The sequence below is a fragment of the Typopeltis vanoorti genome, chromosome 16 (assembly GCF_054136105.1).
Source record: "Typopeltis vanoorti isolate ZY-2024b chromosome 16, IOZ_Tvanoo_1.0, whole genome shotgun sequence".
NCBI classification, from domain to species: Eukaryota; Metazoa; Arthropoda; class Arachnida; order Uropygi; family Thelyphonidae; genus Typopeltis; species Typopeltis vanoorti.
The window spans coordinates 49,952,500-49,974,128 of record NC_143564.1 but is presented as its reverse complement, the minus strand read 5'-3'; the positions used below and the strand labels follow the sequence as shown (position 1 = coordinate 49,974,128).

The following is a 21,629-nucleotide window of genomic DNA, read 5'->3' as shown; positions in this document are numbered from 1 at the left end:
GTTTTGGAGTGCTGACAAGTAATAGACTAATTTGTAGGAAAATTGTTGATAAGAGATTAATGATAATATAAACTTAATCATGTAGTGTTGTCATAGTAGCCCAAACACCCCTTGAGGTTACATATCAGGAAATTGATGATGGTAATGAGTTCCTTTGTAAACTCTTTAATTTCCCTGTTAAAAGCTAGCTTGGTCATCTTCAGAAGGTGAAGTAATTCCAAACTATGGCAACAGGTGGCACTGTTTATCTCTCACTCTGTGTTATAAACTTATGCCTACCTAACATTCTGAGATTAATTTGGAATCAAGAATTCTCAAAACATTTTATTTTGTAAAGCTTGCAATCATCACCATGCTTCTTACAAAAAAACAGAATTCCATTAAAAAAAAAAATTAACAAGATTGATTTTCATATCTTTTACTAACTGTACCAAATAAGATGAATTTGTATTCTTATTCTTTCAACACTTTCTTTAACCTTTAAGTATGAGCTCATTTGTAATATAGTTACTTGCATATGGTTATTTTCACAATTCTCAACATGTTAGCTTAGTGTACTTGAATATTTACATGTCGAAAAGGCTTTTTAATACTGTTAAGTAAAAATGCAATTTGTTTGTAATTGTGAGTCTGAGACATTTCTTGTGATCGATATTATATAGTGAAAAGTGAGTCTAACTCCATAGCAAGTGTTAACTACTTTCTTGTTGTTTTCATAAATTGTATTATTTGTCTTTCCTGTTGAATGGATTATTGTTTATGGATAAATGATATAAATATATACCCATCATGAACAGTAAATTAAAGGAAACAAACTATTCTTAAATTTGTTAAATAGTCCAAAACGGAAGGAAATGCAAGTGTGAGAGGAGCATACATCTTAAACCCCTGTAAAGGAAAGGATATTTCTGTATAATTATGTGTAACGTGTAGCAAGAATTAAAGAATGTGATACTTTTGCTTTGTCATCATGGCATTTAACATTCATTCTTCATTCATTCATTAGTTTTCTTCAAAATAAACCAATATCTCAAATGGTGCAGTTAATGTGTGCTGAGTATTAAGTACTAATTGAAACTGCACTGAGTACAGCATTAATGTAACAAGTTTCAGTGTAATGCGTTGTTCCAAACAATTACCATTTTGTTGAGGGGGTGGGGGAACACGATCAAACAGGTCCTTAACAGGCATTATTTAATGTAATGAAATAATTTAACTGTTATGATTAAATGGATTGATATAACCAGTGGCGGCTCATGGCTTGTAATCGTGGAGGTGTTGCAACTTTTGAAATATACATACACACTGTAAGTACAGTGTATACATGTTTGGATAAAATATCAAAATTATGGTAAAAATTTAAAAAAAAAATTAAACATGAAAAAATATTGTTTATTATCGATAAAATTATACAGTTTGGTATAATTCAAAATTACTTAAAAATAAAATATATTCTTCTTGTTTTGTTTCATGAAAAAATATTTTTTATTATCGATAAAATTATACAGTTTAGTATAATTCAAAATTACTTAAAAACAAAATCCATTCCTTTAATTGTAATGTCCAAATATTTAAAAAGACGGAGTACACATGATAAGCAGTACAAACACTCTACTACTGGTACAAACCGCATGTAAACAACAGTGGAACTGCGCGGCGGACAGTGCCGCATTACGCTAATAGCTCACATCTCCCTATGACATGCATATGCTTGCACGTGTAGCAATATGACACTGTAGTAAACACAGTGCTGCTAGCATCCTTCGCCCTCCTAAGTGCTACAAGACGGATTTTTATTATTTTTTTTATATAAAATAAGAGAATTGTATAACATTGTTCATGATAAAAAAGCAAATATGAATAAATTAATAAATATATTTATATATTGAGAAAAATTGGGGTGCTGCAGTTCCGCAGTGCCAATGCACAAGCCGCCCCTGGATATAACTACTCGATTGAATATATACACATGACACCTTTATGATTTTTTTTTGTTCTCTTGTTACATATGCACTTCTTGGATCTTTCACCTAAGAAACATAAATGTAACAAGAGAACAGTTCCTGTTTTTACTCAATTGCTTATAAAGGTGTAAATAAGTTGTACATTAAAAAAAAAAAAAAGTTTGCAAAGCAGCCACATCTTTGCTGCTGTAAAACTGTACTGTGGTTAGCATTTCAGTGCAATAAATGTGAATGAAAAGGTTAAAATGGAATGTTTTTTATGCTTGCAAACATGTTCTGCCTTAATTTTATACATGTTGCTACTCCAATGCAATGAATAATTATTAATGTTAAATGTAATCAATATAATTGCCTTTCTGACAGAATTACAATAAACATGATCTAATTCATTTTACTCTAATTACAAACTACATTATAGTGAAACCTGCACTGTTTGAAACCTCATTATACTTGGTATTGCTGTATTTTTGAACTTAACTGTAAATATAGATAAACTAGTTTCTTAAAATTTCTTCATTAGAATATTTTTTTCAGGTACATTCTCAAATTGAAATGTCTGTTACACATTGGTTTCCTGGTGCACAGTATTAAAGTGCATGGCTGTAATAGTGAACTTAGCATGTGACTGCTTATCTTGGTGAAGTAGTAGTAAAACTTACTGAAGTTCTGCCAGTTTGCCATTCCTTTTTTTTTTTTGCAACTTCTGATTTATTTGTAAATGCAGTTGATATCTAATGTCATATACTCTTTCCTTATGTGCATGATTTTAATTTATAGGAATTTAAATATATAGTATTTTCTCTTGGCATCCTTTCATTCCAGAAAGAAAATCTTTACTTAACTTTAACTTCTTAGGTTTGCCACTCTTGCTAGTCTAATTCAGGAAGATAACAGTGAAGAAACAGAAGAGGGACAAGCTTTCTATGCAGGAGGTTCGGAAAGAAGGTATTGTTTAAAGGACAAGACTTGCTCACGTGTTTATTAATTTTATAATTTGCTTAAATACAAAACTAGCTTATTTCTGTTTGTTTGAATACAAAATCAATTTATTTTGGTTTGTTTAAATACAACATCTCATCAAATACAAACTAACTTATTAATTTTAGTGTTCATCAAGTTACAGATATAATTTGGATGTTAAAAGATGTTAAAAAAGGGGCGGGGGAGTCTGACTGAATTTATAGTGGTTGCGAGTATTAAGACTTGTTATTTAATGTTGCAGATACTTAAACAAGAGCTTGCTGTTTTATTGAGAAACAAGAATAAGTATTTTAAAAGGCAACTATTGGAACAACCTAGCAAAATTGAAGTTGACATTCACTACACAAAACACCACTAAAAAAGAAGGTGAAATATTTAGTCATTGAAAAATTCTAGAAATATCACATTGCTAAGATGCTGTGTTCTGAGACATGAAAAACTTGCAGGATAAATTATAATAAATCAACTTATATTATCTAAAGATGTTTATGTTGATTTATTTAGACAACAACAACCAGGAAAAATTCTATACAATATTATTTAATACTAAATCCAAAGAAAGATAAACTTCATAAATAAGAGGCAGTTTTCAAATAATCTGAAGCAAATTTTTTTTTCATTTTGGAACAAAAAAAAAAAAAAAAGACAGCCTGACTTATTTACTTACAAATGCTTGTCAAGTTATGAAGATGTAAAAGAATTCTTTCTTCTTCATAATCTTAATTTAAAATTTCAGAAAGGAAAACTTATATGAAAGAAAAAGGAAAAACTTGTTCTTTATGGAGGCCTAACCAACAGGATAGAAAATAATACCCAGACTTATTGGTATTGATATGTTTTGGGAAAATTTGGAACATAAGGCAGAAAATCATATCAGTGATAAATACCTGTAATATTTATCCTTTTATTCATTAATTGCAACACCCTGTTTTGGCACCAAAATTCAGTGCGAGATTCAACATGAATTCAGTAGAAGAGAGCAAGTATACCAGAAACAAGATTTTATTGATGATAGTGATATCTTCACTTTGTTGTAGGAAATTATTGTTAAAATTAGATGTTATTAGTTCTGAACAGGATAAATATAGGTATCTTACAAGAATAATGCATGAGAGAGTTTGAGTCAAAGGCTGAATATATTTATCTCAGTTTTGAATTGTGTTCTCAAATATGACAGTGTCATTGAAGAAAAGTGAAAGATCCTGTTACCAAAATCATTAGAAATTGTATAGCAAAAAACATTAATAATCTTGTCAAAAGAAGCATATGGAGAAATTGTCTTCAGTGGGAGCCAGGCCCAGAGGAGGTGGAGATACCAGGCAGAAGCAATGGCAGGTCATCTTTACCTATAGGAGTTGCCAAACGGTGTGCTACCTTTTTAAGATATTTTCAGGTGCAAACTTTGTTTGCTCACACTTGGATAAAGGATTAAACTAAATTTATTATAGTCTAACCAAGTGAAAAATAAACTTTCAACATCATCAAATTCCCATGTACCCTCAAGGGGTGTACAGGATATGATAGTACTACATGAAAAAAATTACATCATTATTAATTTCCTATCTACAATTTTCCTCCAAATCAGCCTGTTACTTGTCAACACTCCAACATTATCAGATCTTATATTTCTATCATCTAAAGCACTTTGTACTGTATCAATCCACCTATATCTTGGTCTTCCTCTGGGTCGTTTTGCTGCCAACCTGGCAGAGAACACTTGTTTTGCTAATCTTTCCTCGCCCATTCTGTTTAAGTGACCATACCACCTGAGATTAGTTCTGCTAATGCATTCCTGGATGCTGACAATGCCAAGTTCTTTCCTAATATCCTCGTTTTTAATATGATACTGCCATTGATGCCATCTGTTCACGCCTATAATCTTTCTCAGGACTCTCATATCTGTGGTCTCTAGTCTTTGGTCAAGTGTTTTACTTTTGACGCAGCTCTCAGATCCATAAGATAAAACTGGTTTGAACACTGTCTTGTATACAGCTAATTTAGTGTTCCGACTAATTTCTCTCTTATTCCATATGAATTTATTCAATTGACTTCCCACCATATCAGCTTTGCTGATTCTATTTCTATATTTAATTTACCATCTTCACTAAAAATCGTGCCTAAATAGCTGAAATGTTTTACTTGTTCCACAGGTTCTCCATTCACAACACAGTTGACATTTTCAATGATTCTGCCTATTTTCATTGTCTTTGTCTTTTTATTGCTGACCTTCATACCATATCTATTACAACAGCTATTCAATTTAGTCAGAGAATCTTGCAGACTTGTAGCAGATTTATTTAGAAGTATAACATCATCAGCATAAAGCAAAGAGCTGACATTAACATCTCCAATTTTGATATCATGTTTAATACCACTTTCCTTCATAATGTGATCCATATAGATAATGAATAACAGAGGGGATAATGTACATCCTTGTCTCACACCAGATTTAACATTAAACCATCTACCTGTACTTCCTTCAATTCTAACTGCTGACTTACAATTCAAATAAAGACTAAGTATTGCTTGATATAATGCCCCATTGACACCATATAACTGCAGCGTATTGAATAGCTTCTCTCTTGGCACCTTGTCATATGCCTTTTCCAGATCGACAAAACTTAAATACAGATCTTTGTTATATTCCCATGCTTTCTCGACTATTTGTCGTAAAGTGAAGATCTGATCCTGACAGCCTCTATTTGGCCTGAATCCAGCTTGTTCTTCACCAAGCTTTTCTTCCACAATTCTTCTCAACCGTTTCTCAAGTATACTTGCATAGATCTTGCCAGGAACACTCAGTAGGGAAATACCTCTGTAATTCTCACATTCAGTTTTATTTCCCTTTTTATATATGGGTACTATGAGAGCTCTACTCCAATCATCGGGAATTCATCCCTCTGTCCAGGCTTTCTGAACTATGCAGTGCAGCCACTGTAAGACTCTTATACCACCATACTTCAGCATTTCTGGTCGAATATCATTACTCCTGCTGCCTTTCCACATTTCAAGCCTTTGATGGCTTTTTCTACTTCAAGTATGGATATGTATTCCTGACTGCATGCCTGGTCAATGTTTTTTACCACTGTGCTGTCATCACTGTTTGTTTCATTTAGCAGTTTTTCAAAGTAATTACTCCATACTTCAAGGATATCTTTATCTCCCATTTTCATGTCACCTTTATCATCTCTAATTCCTTTTATAGCACTCTTTCCTCCATTCTTAAGCTTCTTCAACAACCTCCAGAATATTTTGCCACCTTCTTGATATTTGTTTTCTATATTCTTGCCAAAGTCCTCCCATGACTTTTGTTTAGCTAGTTTTACACAGTGTTTAGCATTCTTGCATTTGTCTCTATATTCTCTAATAGCACAAGCTGACTTATTTGACAGGAACTTTTGGTATGCTTTCTTCTTTTCCTTCACTGCCTCTTTAACTTCCTGTGTCCACCAGGGAGTTCTAATTTTTTTATCCTTACAGACAACCTCACCACATGCCTCTCTGGCTGAATCAATCAATGTTTTCTTCAGGACTTGCCACTGAATCTACAAGGTTTGTTCCTGTTCTCAAACTCTTTCATTTTTTCTTCAATAATCTTTGTGTATTTTAGTCTACAGCTCACATCTGAGAGCTGCTCAACTTTTATTCGCTTTAAAACTTTCTTACATGTTATTCTTTTCAATATGAAATTCAATTTTATCCTGCTCAAGACTAAATAGTGATCACTTCCAATTTTAAATCCTCTGTACACTCTGGTGTCCTGCACCAGGGAGAAAATATCACTATCAACAATAACATAGTCAATGAGACTTTTCTTATTCCTAGCCTCTTCTCTCCATGTGAATTTGTGCACATTTTTATGTTGGAACATGGTGTTAGTAATAACCAGTCCATGTCCTGAGCAGAAATCCAGCAGATATTTGCCATTATTATTAGCTTTGCTCTTTTCTCCAAATTTTCCCAAAATATTTTTGTATGTCTCACAATCATTTCCTACTTTGCTATTTAGATCCCCAACAATGACCAACTTTTCATTTTTCATTGTGTCAGTTGCTTTTTCTAAAGCCTCAAAAAATTCCTTCACTTCTACCTTAGTAGAACCTTCTCTGGGACCATAGGCACAAATAAGTCTCATTGTCCAGTTCCCCATTCTCATATTTGCCCACATTACTCTACTTGAGACTGACTGCCATTCAAGAAGATTAGCCTCGTATTTTGTGTTGAATACTATGGCTACTCCTTCTTTTCCTTGATTGTCATTGCCTGAATATAACATTTTGTATTTATTGCTCAGAAAGATCTCACCAGTTTTGGTCTTTTTTGTTTCAGTCACCCCTATTATGTCGATCTGGTACTTATCTAATTCTTCAGCTAGCTCCATTTCTTTGCCATTCAGGCTTCTTACGTTGATAGTACCGATCTTTAACTCTGGTGATGTTGAGTTGGGGTTTATTTTCAGATTTGTTCCAGTAGCTGACTTTTCGCTGTTCGCCCTGGTTCCCTGGCGAAAACAACGGGGGCCTTTGTTAACCGGGCAACGCCCCAGCTGGCATGAAAATTTGTCATGTTGTACCATCGTTCTATATTTTGGTTTAACCAATAAGAATACAGTTTGGTCGGCTAAATCCCAAATTGCCAGCCCATCCTCGTCTGTTCAGTATCCATGTAGACACCCAACAGGGTGCACCACGAGAAGGTGGGGATTGGACATTAGGTCAGAAGCCCTTGTCGGTTCTCTGCATTCCTTTTAAGGCTATGTGGAGGTCTCCTCTCAGTTATACAGCTTTGACTCCATCTTTCTCTAAATCCAGAGTAATTTAATAAAAAGGTGGTACACCATTTGGCAACTCCTATAGGTAAAGATGACCTGCCATTGCTTCTGCCTGGTATCTCCACCTCTGGGCCAGGCTCCCACTGAAGAGACCTCAATAAAGGTCGAAACTAGTCTGCATAGTGGCCCTTCCCTTAATGCATAACATTATACATATCCGTAAGGAGATGTGTTTTGCATTATGGGAGATACTGAGATAGGAGTGATGTTAGCTTGTGCCACCTTTGCCACGAGTTGCCTGGTGTTATACTACCTTACCCCAGTCCTGAAGATATTTTCAGCTGCAAACTTTGTTTGCTCACACTTGGATAAAGGATTAAACTAAATTTATTATAGCTTTTAAATGCAATAACTTTTGTTTTATCAGAAAATATTATCATGCTGTATTTAGTAGCAATCTTGTAAAGAGCTAAATGTAATTCATCTTCTATATAGCAGTTAATATATGATCATATACATATAATAATGGTGTTTAGATTAAATGGATTTTAACTTATTCCTGTGTTATTTAGGCACTTTAATATTTCATTAATAATATTTGTTAAAAAGGACTGGAGACAAGCTGCATCCTTACCTTACCCCTCTATTTTTATCCATTCTGTAATTGTATCATTGATTTCAACTATTATGAATTTTCATACTAGAAGGATAAAAGTAATTTGTGCTGTATTTTGATTTGAACACTGCGGAAAGCTTTAAATGTCACTGAGTGGACAGGTAGTCTCTAGTTCTACCACAGTGAGTGGCACTACAATAGGTCATACAAGTGTGCAGCACACAAGTAGTTAAAAATGGTGGCTGTTATAAATGCACACATGAAGCAGAGTGATGATTGCATTCCTTATTGCAGAAGATGAGTCTGTTGGTAACTCTGAAACATATGTGGAGACTATGCTGTTGAGCATAGTTAGTTGCTGGTTTGAAACTTTAAGAGTGTTGAAACCAAAGTGGCAAGAGTAGCATTGATGTCTGATAAAGGAGGATTGTCTCAGCAAATTTACAATGACGTCAGCTATAACAAGGTTTGTGCATTCTACTGAAACCTTTGTGTTTCAGTAGAATGCACAAACCTTGTATTTCTTCTTTCAGGACTTTGTAGGTTTCCAAAAGTGCTGAACAGTGAAAACAAATAAACTCAAAATTCATCTGTGTGGAACTTCTCCATTACCACGAGAATTATGAACCCATGTTACGTTATTATTGATTGTCATGCTTAGTCACAGGTGATGTACATGGATTCTTGTTACATATCCATGATTTTTCAACTATTTGTGTTAAACTAAAAATCTGATCCTGTTAACTTCTATTTGTCCTGAACCAAGCTTCCCTTCCACAATTTTTCTTAACCTTTATACAAGTATACGTGTGTAAATCTTACTAGGAATGTTCATACATTAGCAAAATTGTTTTGCGATTCTCACATTTTTATTTCCCTTTTGATAGATGGAGACCATGGGTGAACTCCCATCATCTGGAATTTGGCCTTCTGACCAGGTCATCTGAATTAGGCAATGTAGCCACTGTAAAACTTTTTTGTGTCTATGTTTCAGGATTTCTAGTCAAATATCGCCTATTCCACCTGCCTTTCCACATTTCACGTTTTTGATGGCTTTTTCTGCCTCATGTATTCCTGATTTTAATCTTCTCAAATGTTTTCTACCACCGTTCTGTTACTGCTTTTTTTCATTTAACAATATTTCACAGTAATTACTCCTGACATTCAAAATATGTTTTTTTTATTTATTTTTATTTATATATATATATATATATTTTTTTTTTTTTTACTTTTATCATCTGATTCCTTTTATGGTAATCTTTCTTCTGTTTCTAAGCTTTTTCAATATGCTCTAGAATATTGTTTTCTATGTTCTTGCCGAAGTCTTACCATGCTTTTGTTTAACTAGTTTTACACATTGTTTCACTTTCTTACATTTTTCTCTGTATTCTCTCAGATAACAAGCAGGCTTACTTTCCAGGAACTTTCAATAGGCTTTCTTTTTTACTCATTGCCTCTTTAACTTCCTGAGTCCACCATGGAGATCTGATTTTTCTTTCCTTGTATACAACTTTATTACATAGCTCTCGTGCTGAATCAGTCATTGTTTTCATCACAGAAGACAAAGAAAAGACTGACTGATCTGCCTTTGAAGATCCAAGGTGAGGTTCTCATTTTCAAATTCTTTCATTTTTTTTTTCTTGAATCATATTTGTGTTTTAATCTACAGTTCACCTTTGAAAGCTGCTAACTTTGATTCATGTTAAAAGTTTCTTACACACTTTTCATTACAATGTGATATTCAATTTATCTTGTTCAAATGGTGATCACTTCAAATTTCATATCCTTAGTTTATTCTTGTGTTCTGAACCAGTGTTAAATATATCACTATAAACAATGTAATCACTGAGACTTTTCTCATTTCTTGCATCTTCTCTCCATATGAATGTAGGGGGTCCTCGAGTTACATCGGAGATCCGTTCCTACAGACCGATGCAAGATGATTTTCAATGCAAGTCGGAATTACCATAGCCTAAGTTACTTACCTAACCTAAAACACCCTAAAGTCATATGTATATATCAAGAAACAGAACTAGGCCATAGGAAAATGAAAAGGAGAACATAATTACTGTATAGTACAGAAAAATGACAAAAATGAAACTGTAATAAAAAAAAACAAACATAAAAATTAGAACAATTCCCAAAATGACAAGTGAAACTGTACATTCTTTGCAGGTGATAAAAAAAAAAAAATAATAATAATAATAGTCCCGACTGTGGTACGAACTTAAGTTCAATGCAAGGCCAATGTTCGTTGGCATTTCTCCCTTTTAATAATGTCTAATTTCACTTCTAATGTAATGGCTTTCCTTTTCTTCGACATTTCCAATGTCGAAGAAAAGGCAGACTCTTCCTTGCCATCTCTCTTACGTCTGGGAGCCATATTGAAGGGTAAAAAGTCACAAAAAAAACACAAACACAAAAGTGAGAGAGCGGATGTAAACAAAGCATGCAGTATCCAAAGAGTGTATGCTGGGACCCAAGCGATGCCACCTATCCCAAACAAACGGCACGTAACGGCGTATTCTTCACGCTCACAAACAAGTTTGCCTGTGACGTTTGAATTTTACGTCGCACTGCTTCAAGTCGAAATTTATTTTTTAAATTATTTATGGGATTACCATCGTAAAGTCGAAATGACTCATGTCGAGGACCCCCCTGTGTGTCTTTATGTTGAAACCTACTGTTACTAATAAATAGTTGTTGTGTCCTGAGCAGAAATACATGTGCTTACCATTATTATTAGTTTTGCTCATTTCTCCAAATTTTCCCCAACATATCCCAGACATGGTAATTCTCGTAGACAGGCTTATACATTGGTTATGCATTACTAAATCACTGCATCACTTAAGGAATTGAACAACGTAGATAAGAATATAAATTAAATTACATTTTAATAAATATTTCCGATATTTCTTCAATGTCACATTGCCATCTTCAAAAGGGAACTTACAAAAAAAGGCACGTGCACGTAGGCACTACAACACAGTAATTGAGAATGAAGAGATGAAGCTATTGTTCTCTAAAAGTCCTGATGGTGCCCTCTCGCAGGCTAAGTAGGTGTTCTTGGCCGTTGGGCTGAAGGCCTGCTGATGTAAGCCTCCCAAATTTGGGACAGTCGCACATACAACAACATTTGTTGAGGTTTGGAGAGTTTCTTAGGGCTGAGGCTGATTCCATAAATAGTCTTTCGAATTTGTATTTGCTACGGTGTATTACTGTAGCTTTCTTCCACCGTATTCTGTGCCATGTATCCAGAGCACGGTCTGCAAGACCAGAATGGCTATACTTGTGAAAACAGATGTAGTCCTTGTGTTCAGAAATTCTGATATTCGCTGTCCTGCCTGTTTGGCCAAAGTAAGACAGTTTACAGCTGCAAGGGACCTGGTATACACCAGGTAGGTCTAGGGGAAGTGGTTGGTCTTTAGTGGAGCGGATAAGGGATGCCAATTTTCTGTATGGCCTGTAACAGGAGGCATATTGAAGATCATGTTTTTTTAAGATTTTGGTAATTTTTTCAGATGTGCCACGGATGTAGGGAATGGTGATGGATTTAGAGTTATCCTTGTTGTGGGGGGGTTGTGGTTTATAGGTTTTAATATTTTTTTGGGGGGTAGCCATTGGCTGAGAAAGTGTTGAGAATGTGATTTAGTTCAGTGTTTAGGGCCATGTCGTTAGAACAGATTAGTTTAGCCCTGTTGTATAGTGTTTTGACCACTCCATATTTTGACCAATCCATTGGTGAATGTACCTGCTTGTATGGGTGGGTTTTCTATAAACTGAGAAAACCAAGGTTCCACCAGGGTTCCATAAAAAAAGAACTCCGCTGTCAATCCTCAACTTCCTACCAACACCGTAATCAACCTTTCTTCAGTCACCCTGAAGCGTGAAGCAATGTACGCACTTTCATGTGGCCACAACTTCGCCACTGCTCCCAAAAAAAATACCTAGTGAGGACATTATGATCCAAATCAAACGTTCGCCACCTTCCACATCATATCGCCAACAGTGTAAGATTGGATGTAGCATGTGTCCTCTCCAAAGCAAGACCACCAAAAACCAACATATCCAACAAGGAATATAAAGCTCTGCAGGAAATGAGGAATAATAAAGAAATAGTTATCACCAAAGTGGATAAGGGGAAATGCAACTGTAGTACTTAACCAAAAGGACTACACAGGTAAGCTTAATGCTCTTCTATTAGATCGTGCTACTTACCTCTCTATCAAATACAATCCCACCAAATCACAAATCAGAAAACTTCACAGGCTCCTTAAGAAAGTCACTTCTTGGCCTGTTCCCGTATTTATGGACTTCCAAAAATACATAAAGAAAATGTGCCATTACGTCTCATAGTGGATGGCATGGATTCCCCCACATACAAATTAGCTAAACATTTGGCCAAAGTGCTCACACACACTATACTGGCAATACATCATCACACATAAAAAAAACTCAGCCCACTTCAAAGCCAGCATAGAAAACCTTACACTCCAACATACCGGCATAATGGTCAGCTTTGATGTCTCCTCCTTATTCACAAATGTCCCACTCAAGGAAACTTTAGAGCTAATCCAAGCTAAATTTTCTCCCGATATCTCAGCTCTATTTCAGTTCACAATGAACTCAGGCTATTTCGTTTGGCAGGGAAAATTCTACAAACAAATAGAGGGGACAGCCATTGGTTCACTACTCTGCCCACACTTGGCCAATTTCTTTATGGAGACCTTTGAAGAAAAAGCCCCACAAAAACCAACCATATGGCTTCGCTACATTGATGATGTGTTCGTTATTTGGCCACATGGCTCTGATACACTCCTCTCCTTCTTAACACGCTTAAACAGCCAACACCCCAGAATCAAGTTCACCCTGGAAAAAGAGGAAAACAACAGCCTCTCTTTCCTAGACACACTGGTCACCTGCCAGCCGAACCTTGGTTTTCTAGTTTATAGAAAACCCAACCATACAGGCAGGTAAATTCACCAACAATCCCATCACTCCCCCTCACAACAATATGTAGGGTGAAAACACTATACAACAGGGCTAAACTAATCTGTTCTAATGACATGGCCCTAAACACTGAACTAAATCACATTCTCAACACTTTCTCAGCCAATGGCTACCCTCCCAAAAACAATCCAAAAAAATTAAAACCTACAAACCACAACCCCACTTCCCCCCCTCCACAACAAGGAATACTCTAAATCCATCACTATTCCCTACATCCCTGGTACCTCGGAAAAAATTGCCAAAATCTTAAAAAAACATGACCTTCAATATGCCTCCTGTTACAGTCCATACAGAAAATTGGCATTTCTTATCCACTCCACTAAAGACCAACCACTTCCCCTAGACCTACCTGGTATATACCAGGTCCCTTGCAGCTGTAAACTGTCTTACTTTGGCCAAACAGGCAGGACAGCGAATATCAGAATTTCTGAACACAAGGACTACATCTGTTTTCACAAGTACAGCCGTTTTGTCTTGCAGACCATGCTCTGGATACACGCCACAGAATACGGTGGAAGAAAGCTACACTAATACACCATAGTAAATACAAATTTGAAAGACTATTTATGGAATCAGCCTCAGCCCTAAGAAACTCTCCAAACCTCAACAAATTTGGTTGTATACGACTGTCCCAAATTTGGGAGGCTTACATCAGCAGGCCTTCAGCCCAATGGCCAAGAACACCTACTTAGCTGCTAGAGGGCACCATCAGGACTTTTAGAGAACAATAGCTTCATCTCTTCATTCTCAATTACTGTGTTGTAGTACCTACGTGCACATGCGTTTTTTTGTAAGTTCCCTTTTGAAGATGGCAATGTGACGTTGCCGAAATATCGGAAATATTTATTAAAGTGTAATTTAATTTATATTCTTATCTACGTTGTTCAATTCCTTAAGTGATTTAGTAACCCAGACATGGTAATCATTTTTTATTCTGCTGTTTAGGTCTCCAAGAAGGGCCAACTTTTCCTTCTGTGTCAGTAGCCTTCTCTAATGCCTTGACAAATTCCTCCCCTTCTCCCTTAGTAGAACCTTTACTTCACCACACACACAAATGAATCTCATTGTCCAGTTCCCCATTTTGATATTTTCCCACAATACTCTACTGCCTGATGTCAAGATTATCCTCATATTTAGTGTTGAATACTATAGCTACTCCATTTTCTTGACCATCATTGCCTGAAAACACATCTTGTATTTTTTCCCTCTTTCTTTTAAGGTTACACAGTTATCGGCATTCATGTTTATGAATTTAGGGACACAAAACACGTGTTGAAAAGATTATTTTAATGATTAATAATAAAGTAATAACTTGACGTTTCGACCCATGTATTGAGGTCATCATCAGAAAGATACATGTGTATAAGAACCAAGCTACATGCTCTTGCACTCTACACAGGTAAATTACATTTACGTTGTTAACGAATCTTTTTTCTTAGCCTGCCCTTTAGCGATTAAAAAAAAAAAAAAAAAACTACAATAAACTCTGCAAAAGTCCTCGCATACTAGGATTCTTCTGGAATTATACAGTTTATATTGTTATTCTATGATTATCTTCTGGATTTGTACAGTACAGGTTGCTATTGAATGATCGGGGGGGGGGAGGAAACACTTCACCGAGTCTTCTTGTATTGAGATTTTTCTACATGGTTGCTATGAAGGTTGCAGATGGGTCCTCCACATTCTTGGAATGGTTAGACCATCATTTTTATTCAGATTCGGATCATGTTTGAGCATTTCACATACTTCCTTGAATTTCCACTCAAACCAGGTTTTCGTGCGGTGTAGGGACTTGGTACCTTTCCAATCAATTCCGTGGTATGTTTGGAGTGTGTGGTCAGAAAGGCTGGTTTTTCCAAAATGGAGGTATTTTATGTGTTGTTTGTGTTCATCCTTTCTAATTGGGATGGTTCGCCCTGTTTCCCCTATGTATGGTATGTTATATGTGCAATCTATTTTGTAAACCCCTTAGTGGGCTAGGTGTGGCAGGGGATCCTTGTAAGAACTGAGTAGGTGTCTTAATTTTGTTGGGGGTTTAAAGGTGGTTTTGATTTTGTATTTGTGTAGTGTTCTGTCTATTTTTTCAGAAATGCCTCTAACATATAGTATAGCAATAGCATTCTTGAAATCTTTTTTGTTATTAGTGGTATCTTTGTGGAGGATCTTGTGAATGGTTTTTATACTGTATCCATTTTTTATAAAGGTATGTTTGATGGTCTCATATTCATGGTTAAGAGCTTGTTCATTTGAACAAATGGTTTGAGCTCTGTGTTTAAGGGTGCTTATATCACCTAGCCCACCCAGGGGTTTACAAAATAGATTGCACATATAACATACCATACATAGGGGAAACAGGGCGAACCATCCCAGTCAGAAAGGATGAACACAAACGACATATAAAATACCTCTATTTTGGAAAAACCGGCCTTTCTGACTACGCACTCCAAACATACCACAGAATTGATTGGAAAGGTACCAAGTCCCTACACTGCACCAAAACCTGGTTTGAGCGGAAATTCAAGGAAGCATGTGAAATGCTCAAACGTGATCCGAATCTGAATAAAAATGATGGTCTAACCATTCCAAGAATGTGGAGGACCCATCTGCAACCTTCATAGCAACCACATCCCAATACAAGAAGACTTGGTGAATTTGTTTTTTTTTTTCCCCCCCCCCTTGATCATTCAATAGCAACCTGTGTACTGTATAAATCCAGAAGATAATCGTAGAATAACAATATAAACTGTATAATTCCAGAAGAATTCTAGTATGTGAGGACTTTAGCAGAGTTTTCATGTTGGAGGCTTAATGGATTTTTTTACAACACTCGAAAAGAATTAAAATAGAATTTAATACTTCCTATATTTCGTCCTAGTCACTAGGACATCTATGGGGATTACAAAAACAATTAATTTAACATGCACACACAAATCTTACAATACTAAGCCAACCACGTGGGTGACACTAAAGTCCTATCTAGGTGGAGTGCCCTCTAAGGGTGGTAGTAGGTGGCCTGGAATGTAAGGTGGGACCTCTGGTGATGAGTGTTTCCCAAATCTTCAGAAGCTTAATGCAACTGTATTTATTAAGATTTGGTTGGTTTTTGAGAGCTGCTGCTGCTTCTAAGAAAAGTCTCTCTTTCTTGAATTTGCTGTGGCGGAGCATGGTGGTTTTCTTCCATGATACTCTATGGGTGGTGTCCAAAACATGGTCAGCCAAGCCTGAATGGCCATAGTTGTGCTTACCGATGTAAGACTTGTGTTCCTCCAGGCAGATGGATGCTGATCTGCCTGTCTGTCCAAAGTATGCCAGCTTACAGGAACAGGGTACTTTGTAAACTCCAGGCAGCGAGAGAGGAGGGAGCTGATCTTTCGTAGAACGGATAAGGGTAGCAAGTATGCAGTAGGGCTTATATGCTGTGTGTAGGTTGTACTTTTTTAGTATCTTGGCTATTTTTTCAGATGTGCCACGGATGTAGGGTATGGTGATGGCATTTTTAAAATCTTGCTGATGAGAAGGATGGGGAATGGGGGAGGAACTGATTATTTTTTGATTAGCTGACCATGTTTTGGACACCACCCATAGAGTATCATGGAAGAAAACCACCATTCAAGAAAGAGAGACTTTTCTTAGAAGCAGCAGCAGCAGCTCTCAGAAACCAACCAAATCTTAATAAATACAGTTGCATTAAGCTTCCAAAGATTTGGGAAACACTCATCACCAGAGGTCCCACCTTATATTCCAGGCCACCTACTACCACCCTTAGAGGGCACTCCACCTAGATAGGACTTTAGTCACCCACGTGGTTGGGCTTAGCATTGTAAGATTTGTGTGTGCATGTTACATTAATTGTTTTTGTAATCCCCGTAGATGTCCTAGTGACTAGGACGAAATATAGGAAGTATTAAATTCTATTTTAATTCTTTTTGAGTGTTGTAAAAAAAAAATCCATTAAGCTTCCAACATGATGTCTTCACAGCACTTAAGCCTCTACACACGAATTTAGCAGAGTTTATTGTAGTTTTTTTTTTCTTTTTTTTTAATCACTAGAGGTCAGACTAAGAAAAAAGATTAGTTAACAACATAGATGTAATTTACCTGTATAGAGTGCAAAAGCATGTTGCTTGGTTCTTATACACACGTATCTTTCTGATGATGACCTCAAAACAGGGGTCGAAACGTCAAGTTATTATTTTATTATTAATCATTAAAATAATCTTTTCAACATGTGTGTTTTGTGTCCCTAAATTCATAAATATGAATGCTGATCACTATGTAACCTTAAAAGAAAGAGTCATCATAATCCATGGAGATGTGACCCACAAGCAGTGCAGCCTCTACGGTAAGCTAAAGATACATAGTTCCATGTTAATTAATTGACTAGCCTTTTTGAAACAATGTAGAGACAGCAACTTAATACCCAACTGCATTAAACTAAAGAAGAAATTTACATCAGCTAAAGCACTCAGTATCTATGCTAGGCTAGAAAAAGCGTTGTTAAGAGAACAGATCCACGAGGCACGAAAGAACTTAGCATCTACCCAAGCCAAAGTGTCACAACTAAAATTTGAGCTATCCAGTTATGTTAATCCGTAAATTTGGTATGTTCTAGACAAGATCACAGACGACTCGGCCAAGCACCTATTACTCAAAAACAAAGTACAATTAATAAAAGGTTTCAAGCATTAAAACTACAGGAAAGCACAAGACAATTATGACGCCATAACGAAAGGAGCAGCCAATCACCCACAAAAGCAGTTAGGAGCAACCAACCACCGAACCAACCAATCATCAGCATATCAGATGTTATTGATGATTTCATCATTTACATTAATCCCTTCCTTTCTTCCTTGTAAGATTTTTTGAAATATGGCTTCTGAGTATATGTTAAAAAGAAGAGGTGACAGCACACATCCTTGCCTTACTCCTCGTTTGATGTTAATGGAGTCTGTAATAATGTCATTAACTTGAACAGATGCCTTTTGGTTCCAATATAAGTTTTCAATGATCATGATGTCTTTACCATCTAATCCAGTTCTTTTTAATAATTCAATCATTTTAGTATGTTGGATTTTGTCAAATGCTTTCTCTAAGTCGATGAAGCAAAAGAATACTTCCTTGTTTTGGTCACTACATTTTTGGAATAAGATTTGAGAACACTCTCGTTCCCAAATCGTTTCTAAAGCCGAATTGGGTATCACTGATGGTGTCTTCACATTTTCTGTATATTCTTTTTTAATTATTTTGAGAAACATTTTGAGAATCTGACTCATTAGGTTGATAATAATGTATATTTTGTTCTATATATTATAATTCTATTTATTTTGTCATCCTTTTCGGATATTATTTCTCCCTTTTTGTTTCAAAGGATACATAGTTGTTTTTTCTTAAATATAATATACCTGAGGTCTCTTTCCGCTTTTTGTATAGATTAAAACTGTCATGCTTTTCATGTAGAATTTTTATTTCTTTACATTTTTCATTCATCCAGATTTCTTTTGCTTCTTTGTTCTTGTCTTTAATAATTTTCTGAACCTCTTTATATTTTGTTGGACTATGATTTTTATATGATCTACATTGATCCATGAGAGAAAGAATTTTGTCAGTTATCCAATCTTTCTTTATTACTGTTCTGTCAGGAGAAAGTATTGGTACATTTCTCTATGTACCAATACTTTGGTACATAGAGAAATGTACTAATTAAAAGACAGATTTTAATTTGTCCCATGATTCATCAACCCTCATGACGTCATCATTCACGATAAGTGCTATCTCTTGACTCAGTTTTTTTCTATCTCTGGGTTTTTTTAACTTACCATTTTTGTTGATGTTTCTTAAGTATAGCTTTCAGTCTAAGTTTTGACTCTGTCACCAGTAGATTATGATCAGAAGTAATATCCACACTAAGATAAGTTTTTGTACTCTTTATGGAACTTCGAAATTGTTGATTAATTCGCAAGTAATCAATTTGGTTTCTGACTATATTTTCATTATTATCCTGTGGTGATCACCAAGTATATAGCCTTTGGGATGGTAGCTTAAACCATGTGTTTGTGATTATTAGTTCCTCTTGGCAAAATTAAATAAGACTGTCTCCTCTCGTTCCCTGTCAATGTTTGCCAACTATATCTCCACTTCTACCTTTCCCAACTTTAGCATTGAAATCACCCATGATGATGTTAATATCATGTTTCTTTGTGTTTTTCATTAGTTCTTTTAATTAATCATAAAATTCTTCAATCTCAGTATCATTGTTGTCAGCAGTAAGGGCATTGACCTGTATAAGATTAATATCTAGTGGTTGACCTTTCAGTTTTAATAACATCCTGAGTAGGGGATGAAGCTCAACAGTGACTTATTGGCATCTTTGTTTAATATTATTCCAACTTCATTTTGATGATTGTTTACATTACTTCCAGAGTGGTACGTTGTCATGTCATTCACTTGAGTTTGGCTTGATCCTGGCCACCTAACTTCACTCATTCCTAAAATCCCAATTCCAAGTCTTTTCATTTCCTGGATAACATTTCTTAGTTTACCTGCTTCACACAGGGTTCTGACATTCCAAGTTCTTAGTTTTAGTGGACACACCATTTTGATCCTGGAGATTCTTCGCACCCCTGTCCCATTTAAGGGACGCTGGGAACTTGGAGCCATTTGTGTAGAGTTGCTCTCTATGGTGGTTAGTCTGGAGAGAATAGAGCAGTAGTTTCTCCATTTGCTTTCTGCTCCTCAGTATTACAGATGTACACAATAAACTATTACCATCTGCAATTTTCTAACCACAAGCTTTACTGTCATCATGAGACTTTAACCTTGTGTCAGTACTGACAAAGCTGCTTCCCTTTGTCAGAGGATTGAATCCTTTAATTTCCTTTGTAACCCTAGGTAGGGGTCCTAACCAGATAATGAAGTTCGTATACAATTTCTTTAGAATGATAATGCAAAAAATTGCACATCTTGATATGACAGCCAGAGCCAGCTGAGCTCGGGTTGTTTATAGAGGTCAGCTCCGCTGAAGATTCTTCTGCACATTTCACTGTTAGGATATGAATCCTCTTCTGCTGATTTGTCCGTTGTTCTTCACAAAGGTCCGTTAGCATCCTTTTAGGGAGCGTACGATACAGAAGGTCCCAGGGAGCACGACAGGGATATGGACTTGTCTCACTCCCCTATTTTGTTCTATTAACTTAAATAGGGGGAGAGAGGCAAGGCTATGCTTGTTTTGCCCCCTGATATTTTGTTCTATTAACTTAAATATCTCCTGTGTAATCCCACACTTCTGCAGTTGTAAATTTGTAAATCCTAATAATTTGTCTGCTGATCTTTTAGTTATTTCCTTGATGACCATCCAGTGTTTCTCACTTTTTCTCAAACATACGTGTTTCTTTTTTAAATTTATTTTTTGCATCTGAAATTTTCAGTGTTTCATTTTCTCTTCCTTATTCTATTTATTTTCTTATGTTTTATTTCGCATTTTGCAATAACAAGTGAGTGGTCACTCTGTTACAGCTCCTGGGCAGCTATAGCATGACTTGAATTGTTTTTTGTATCTTTTCTTGACTAGTATGTAATCAATCTGCTACCATGCAACATCTTCTGGTGATTTCCATATATAGTGTCATTTGTGTTGGTACTTCAAAAAGTGTATTACCAACTATAAGACTATGTTGTTTTCAGAAATCTAACAGTCATTCTCCTTTTGCATACATCCTGCCTAGTCCTAATTGTCCAGTTTCTTCACATTCACTCTCCTCATCAAAGTCATTTTCAGTTTTCAGTAATAGTAATACAGTATTATTATAGTAATGCATTCAGTAGTTTTTCTGTAAGAAGGTTAACACATGATTTTAAATACAGTGTTCTGATATTAACTTATGCTGCTTTTTAATTCATTTCTTTTTTGAACATTTGCACTGTAGTGGAAGAAAGTGGGATAAATCTTATAGGTCATGCTTATGTAATGTTTGGAAATTTTTCTTGATGATACTTAGAATGACAGTTTCATTTTCTGTTTTCCTTCCTGCTTAATGCATTAATCATGTTACAGTGGTCAGCAAGTCCTTGGTCCAGGAAAGAGAAAAGCAGGAGCAGATATTGTGGAAGAGATGTTTAAAGCAGCAAAGGGGTATGTGATCTTAACATTTCAAATTGAAGTATGAATTGTTTGTGTTCATTAGCTAAATTTTCTCATATAAACTGAACTTAAAAGTTTATGTATTATATAAAAAGATTTAATTCATCATCAAACTTTCAGTGCTATTCCCTATCACTCTTCTTCTCCCCC

At 35.7% G+C, this 21,629-nt stretch overlaps 1 protein-coding gene across 2 annotated transcripts in view; it reads left to right on the top strand.

The window, feature by feature from the left end:
• The window catches only part of LOC150098012 (NSFL1 cofactor p47-like), a 108,949-nt gene that overhangs the window by 21,287 nt on the left and 66,033 nt on the right, over positions 1 to 21,629 (top strand). For both annotated transcript variants that reach the window (XM_090406238.1, XM_090406237.1), the window contains exons 3-4: positions 2,820 to 2,909; positions 21,393 to 21,470. In XM_090406238.1, coding sequence (XP_090262364.1) covers positions 2,820 to 2,909; positions 21,393 to 21,470 — 168 coding nt within the window. The remainder of the gene's footprint in view (positions 1 to 2,819; positions 2,910 to 21,392; positions 21,471 to 21,629) is intronic.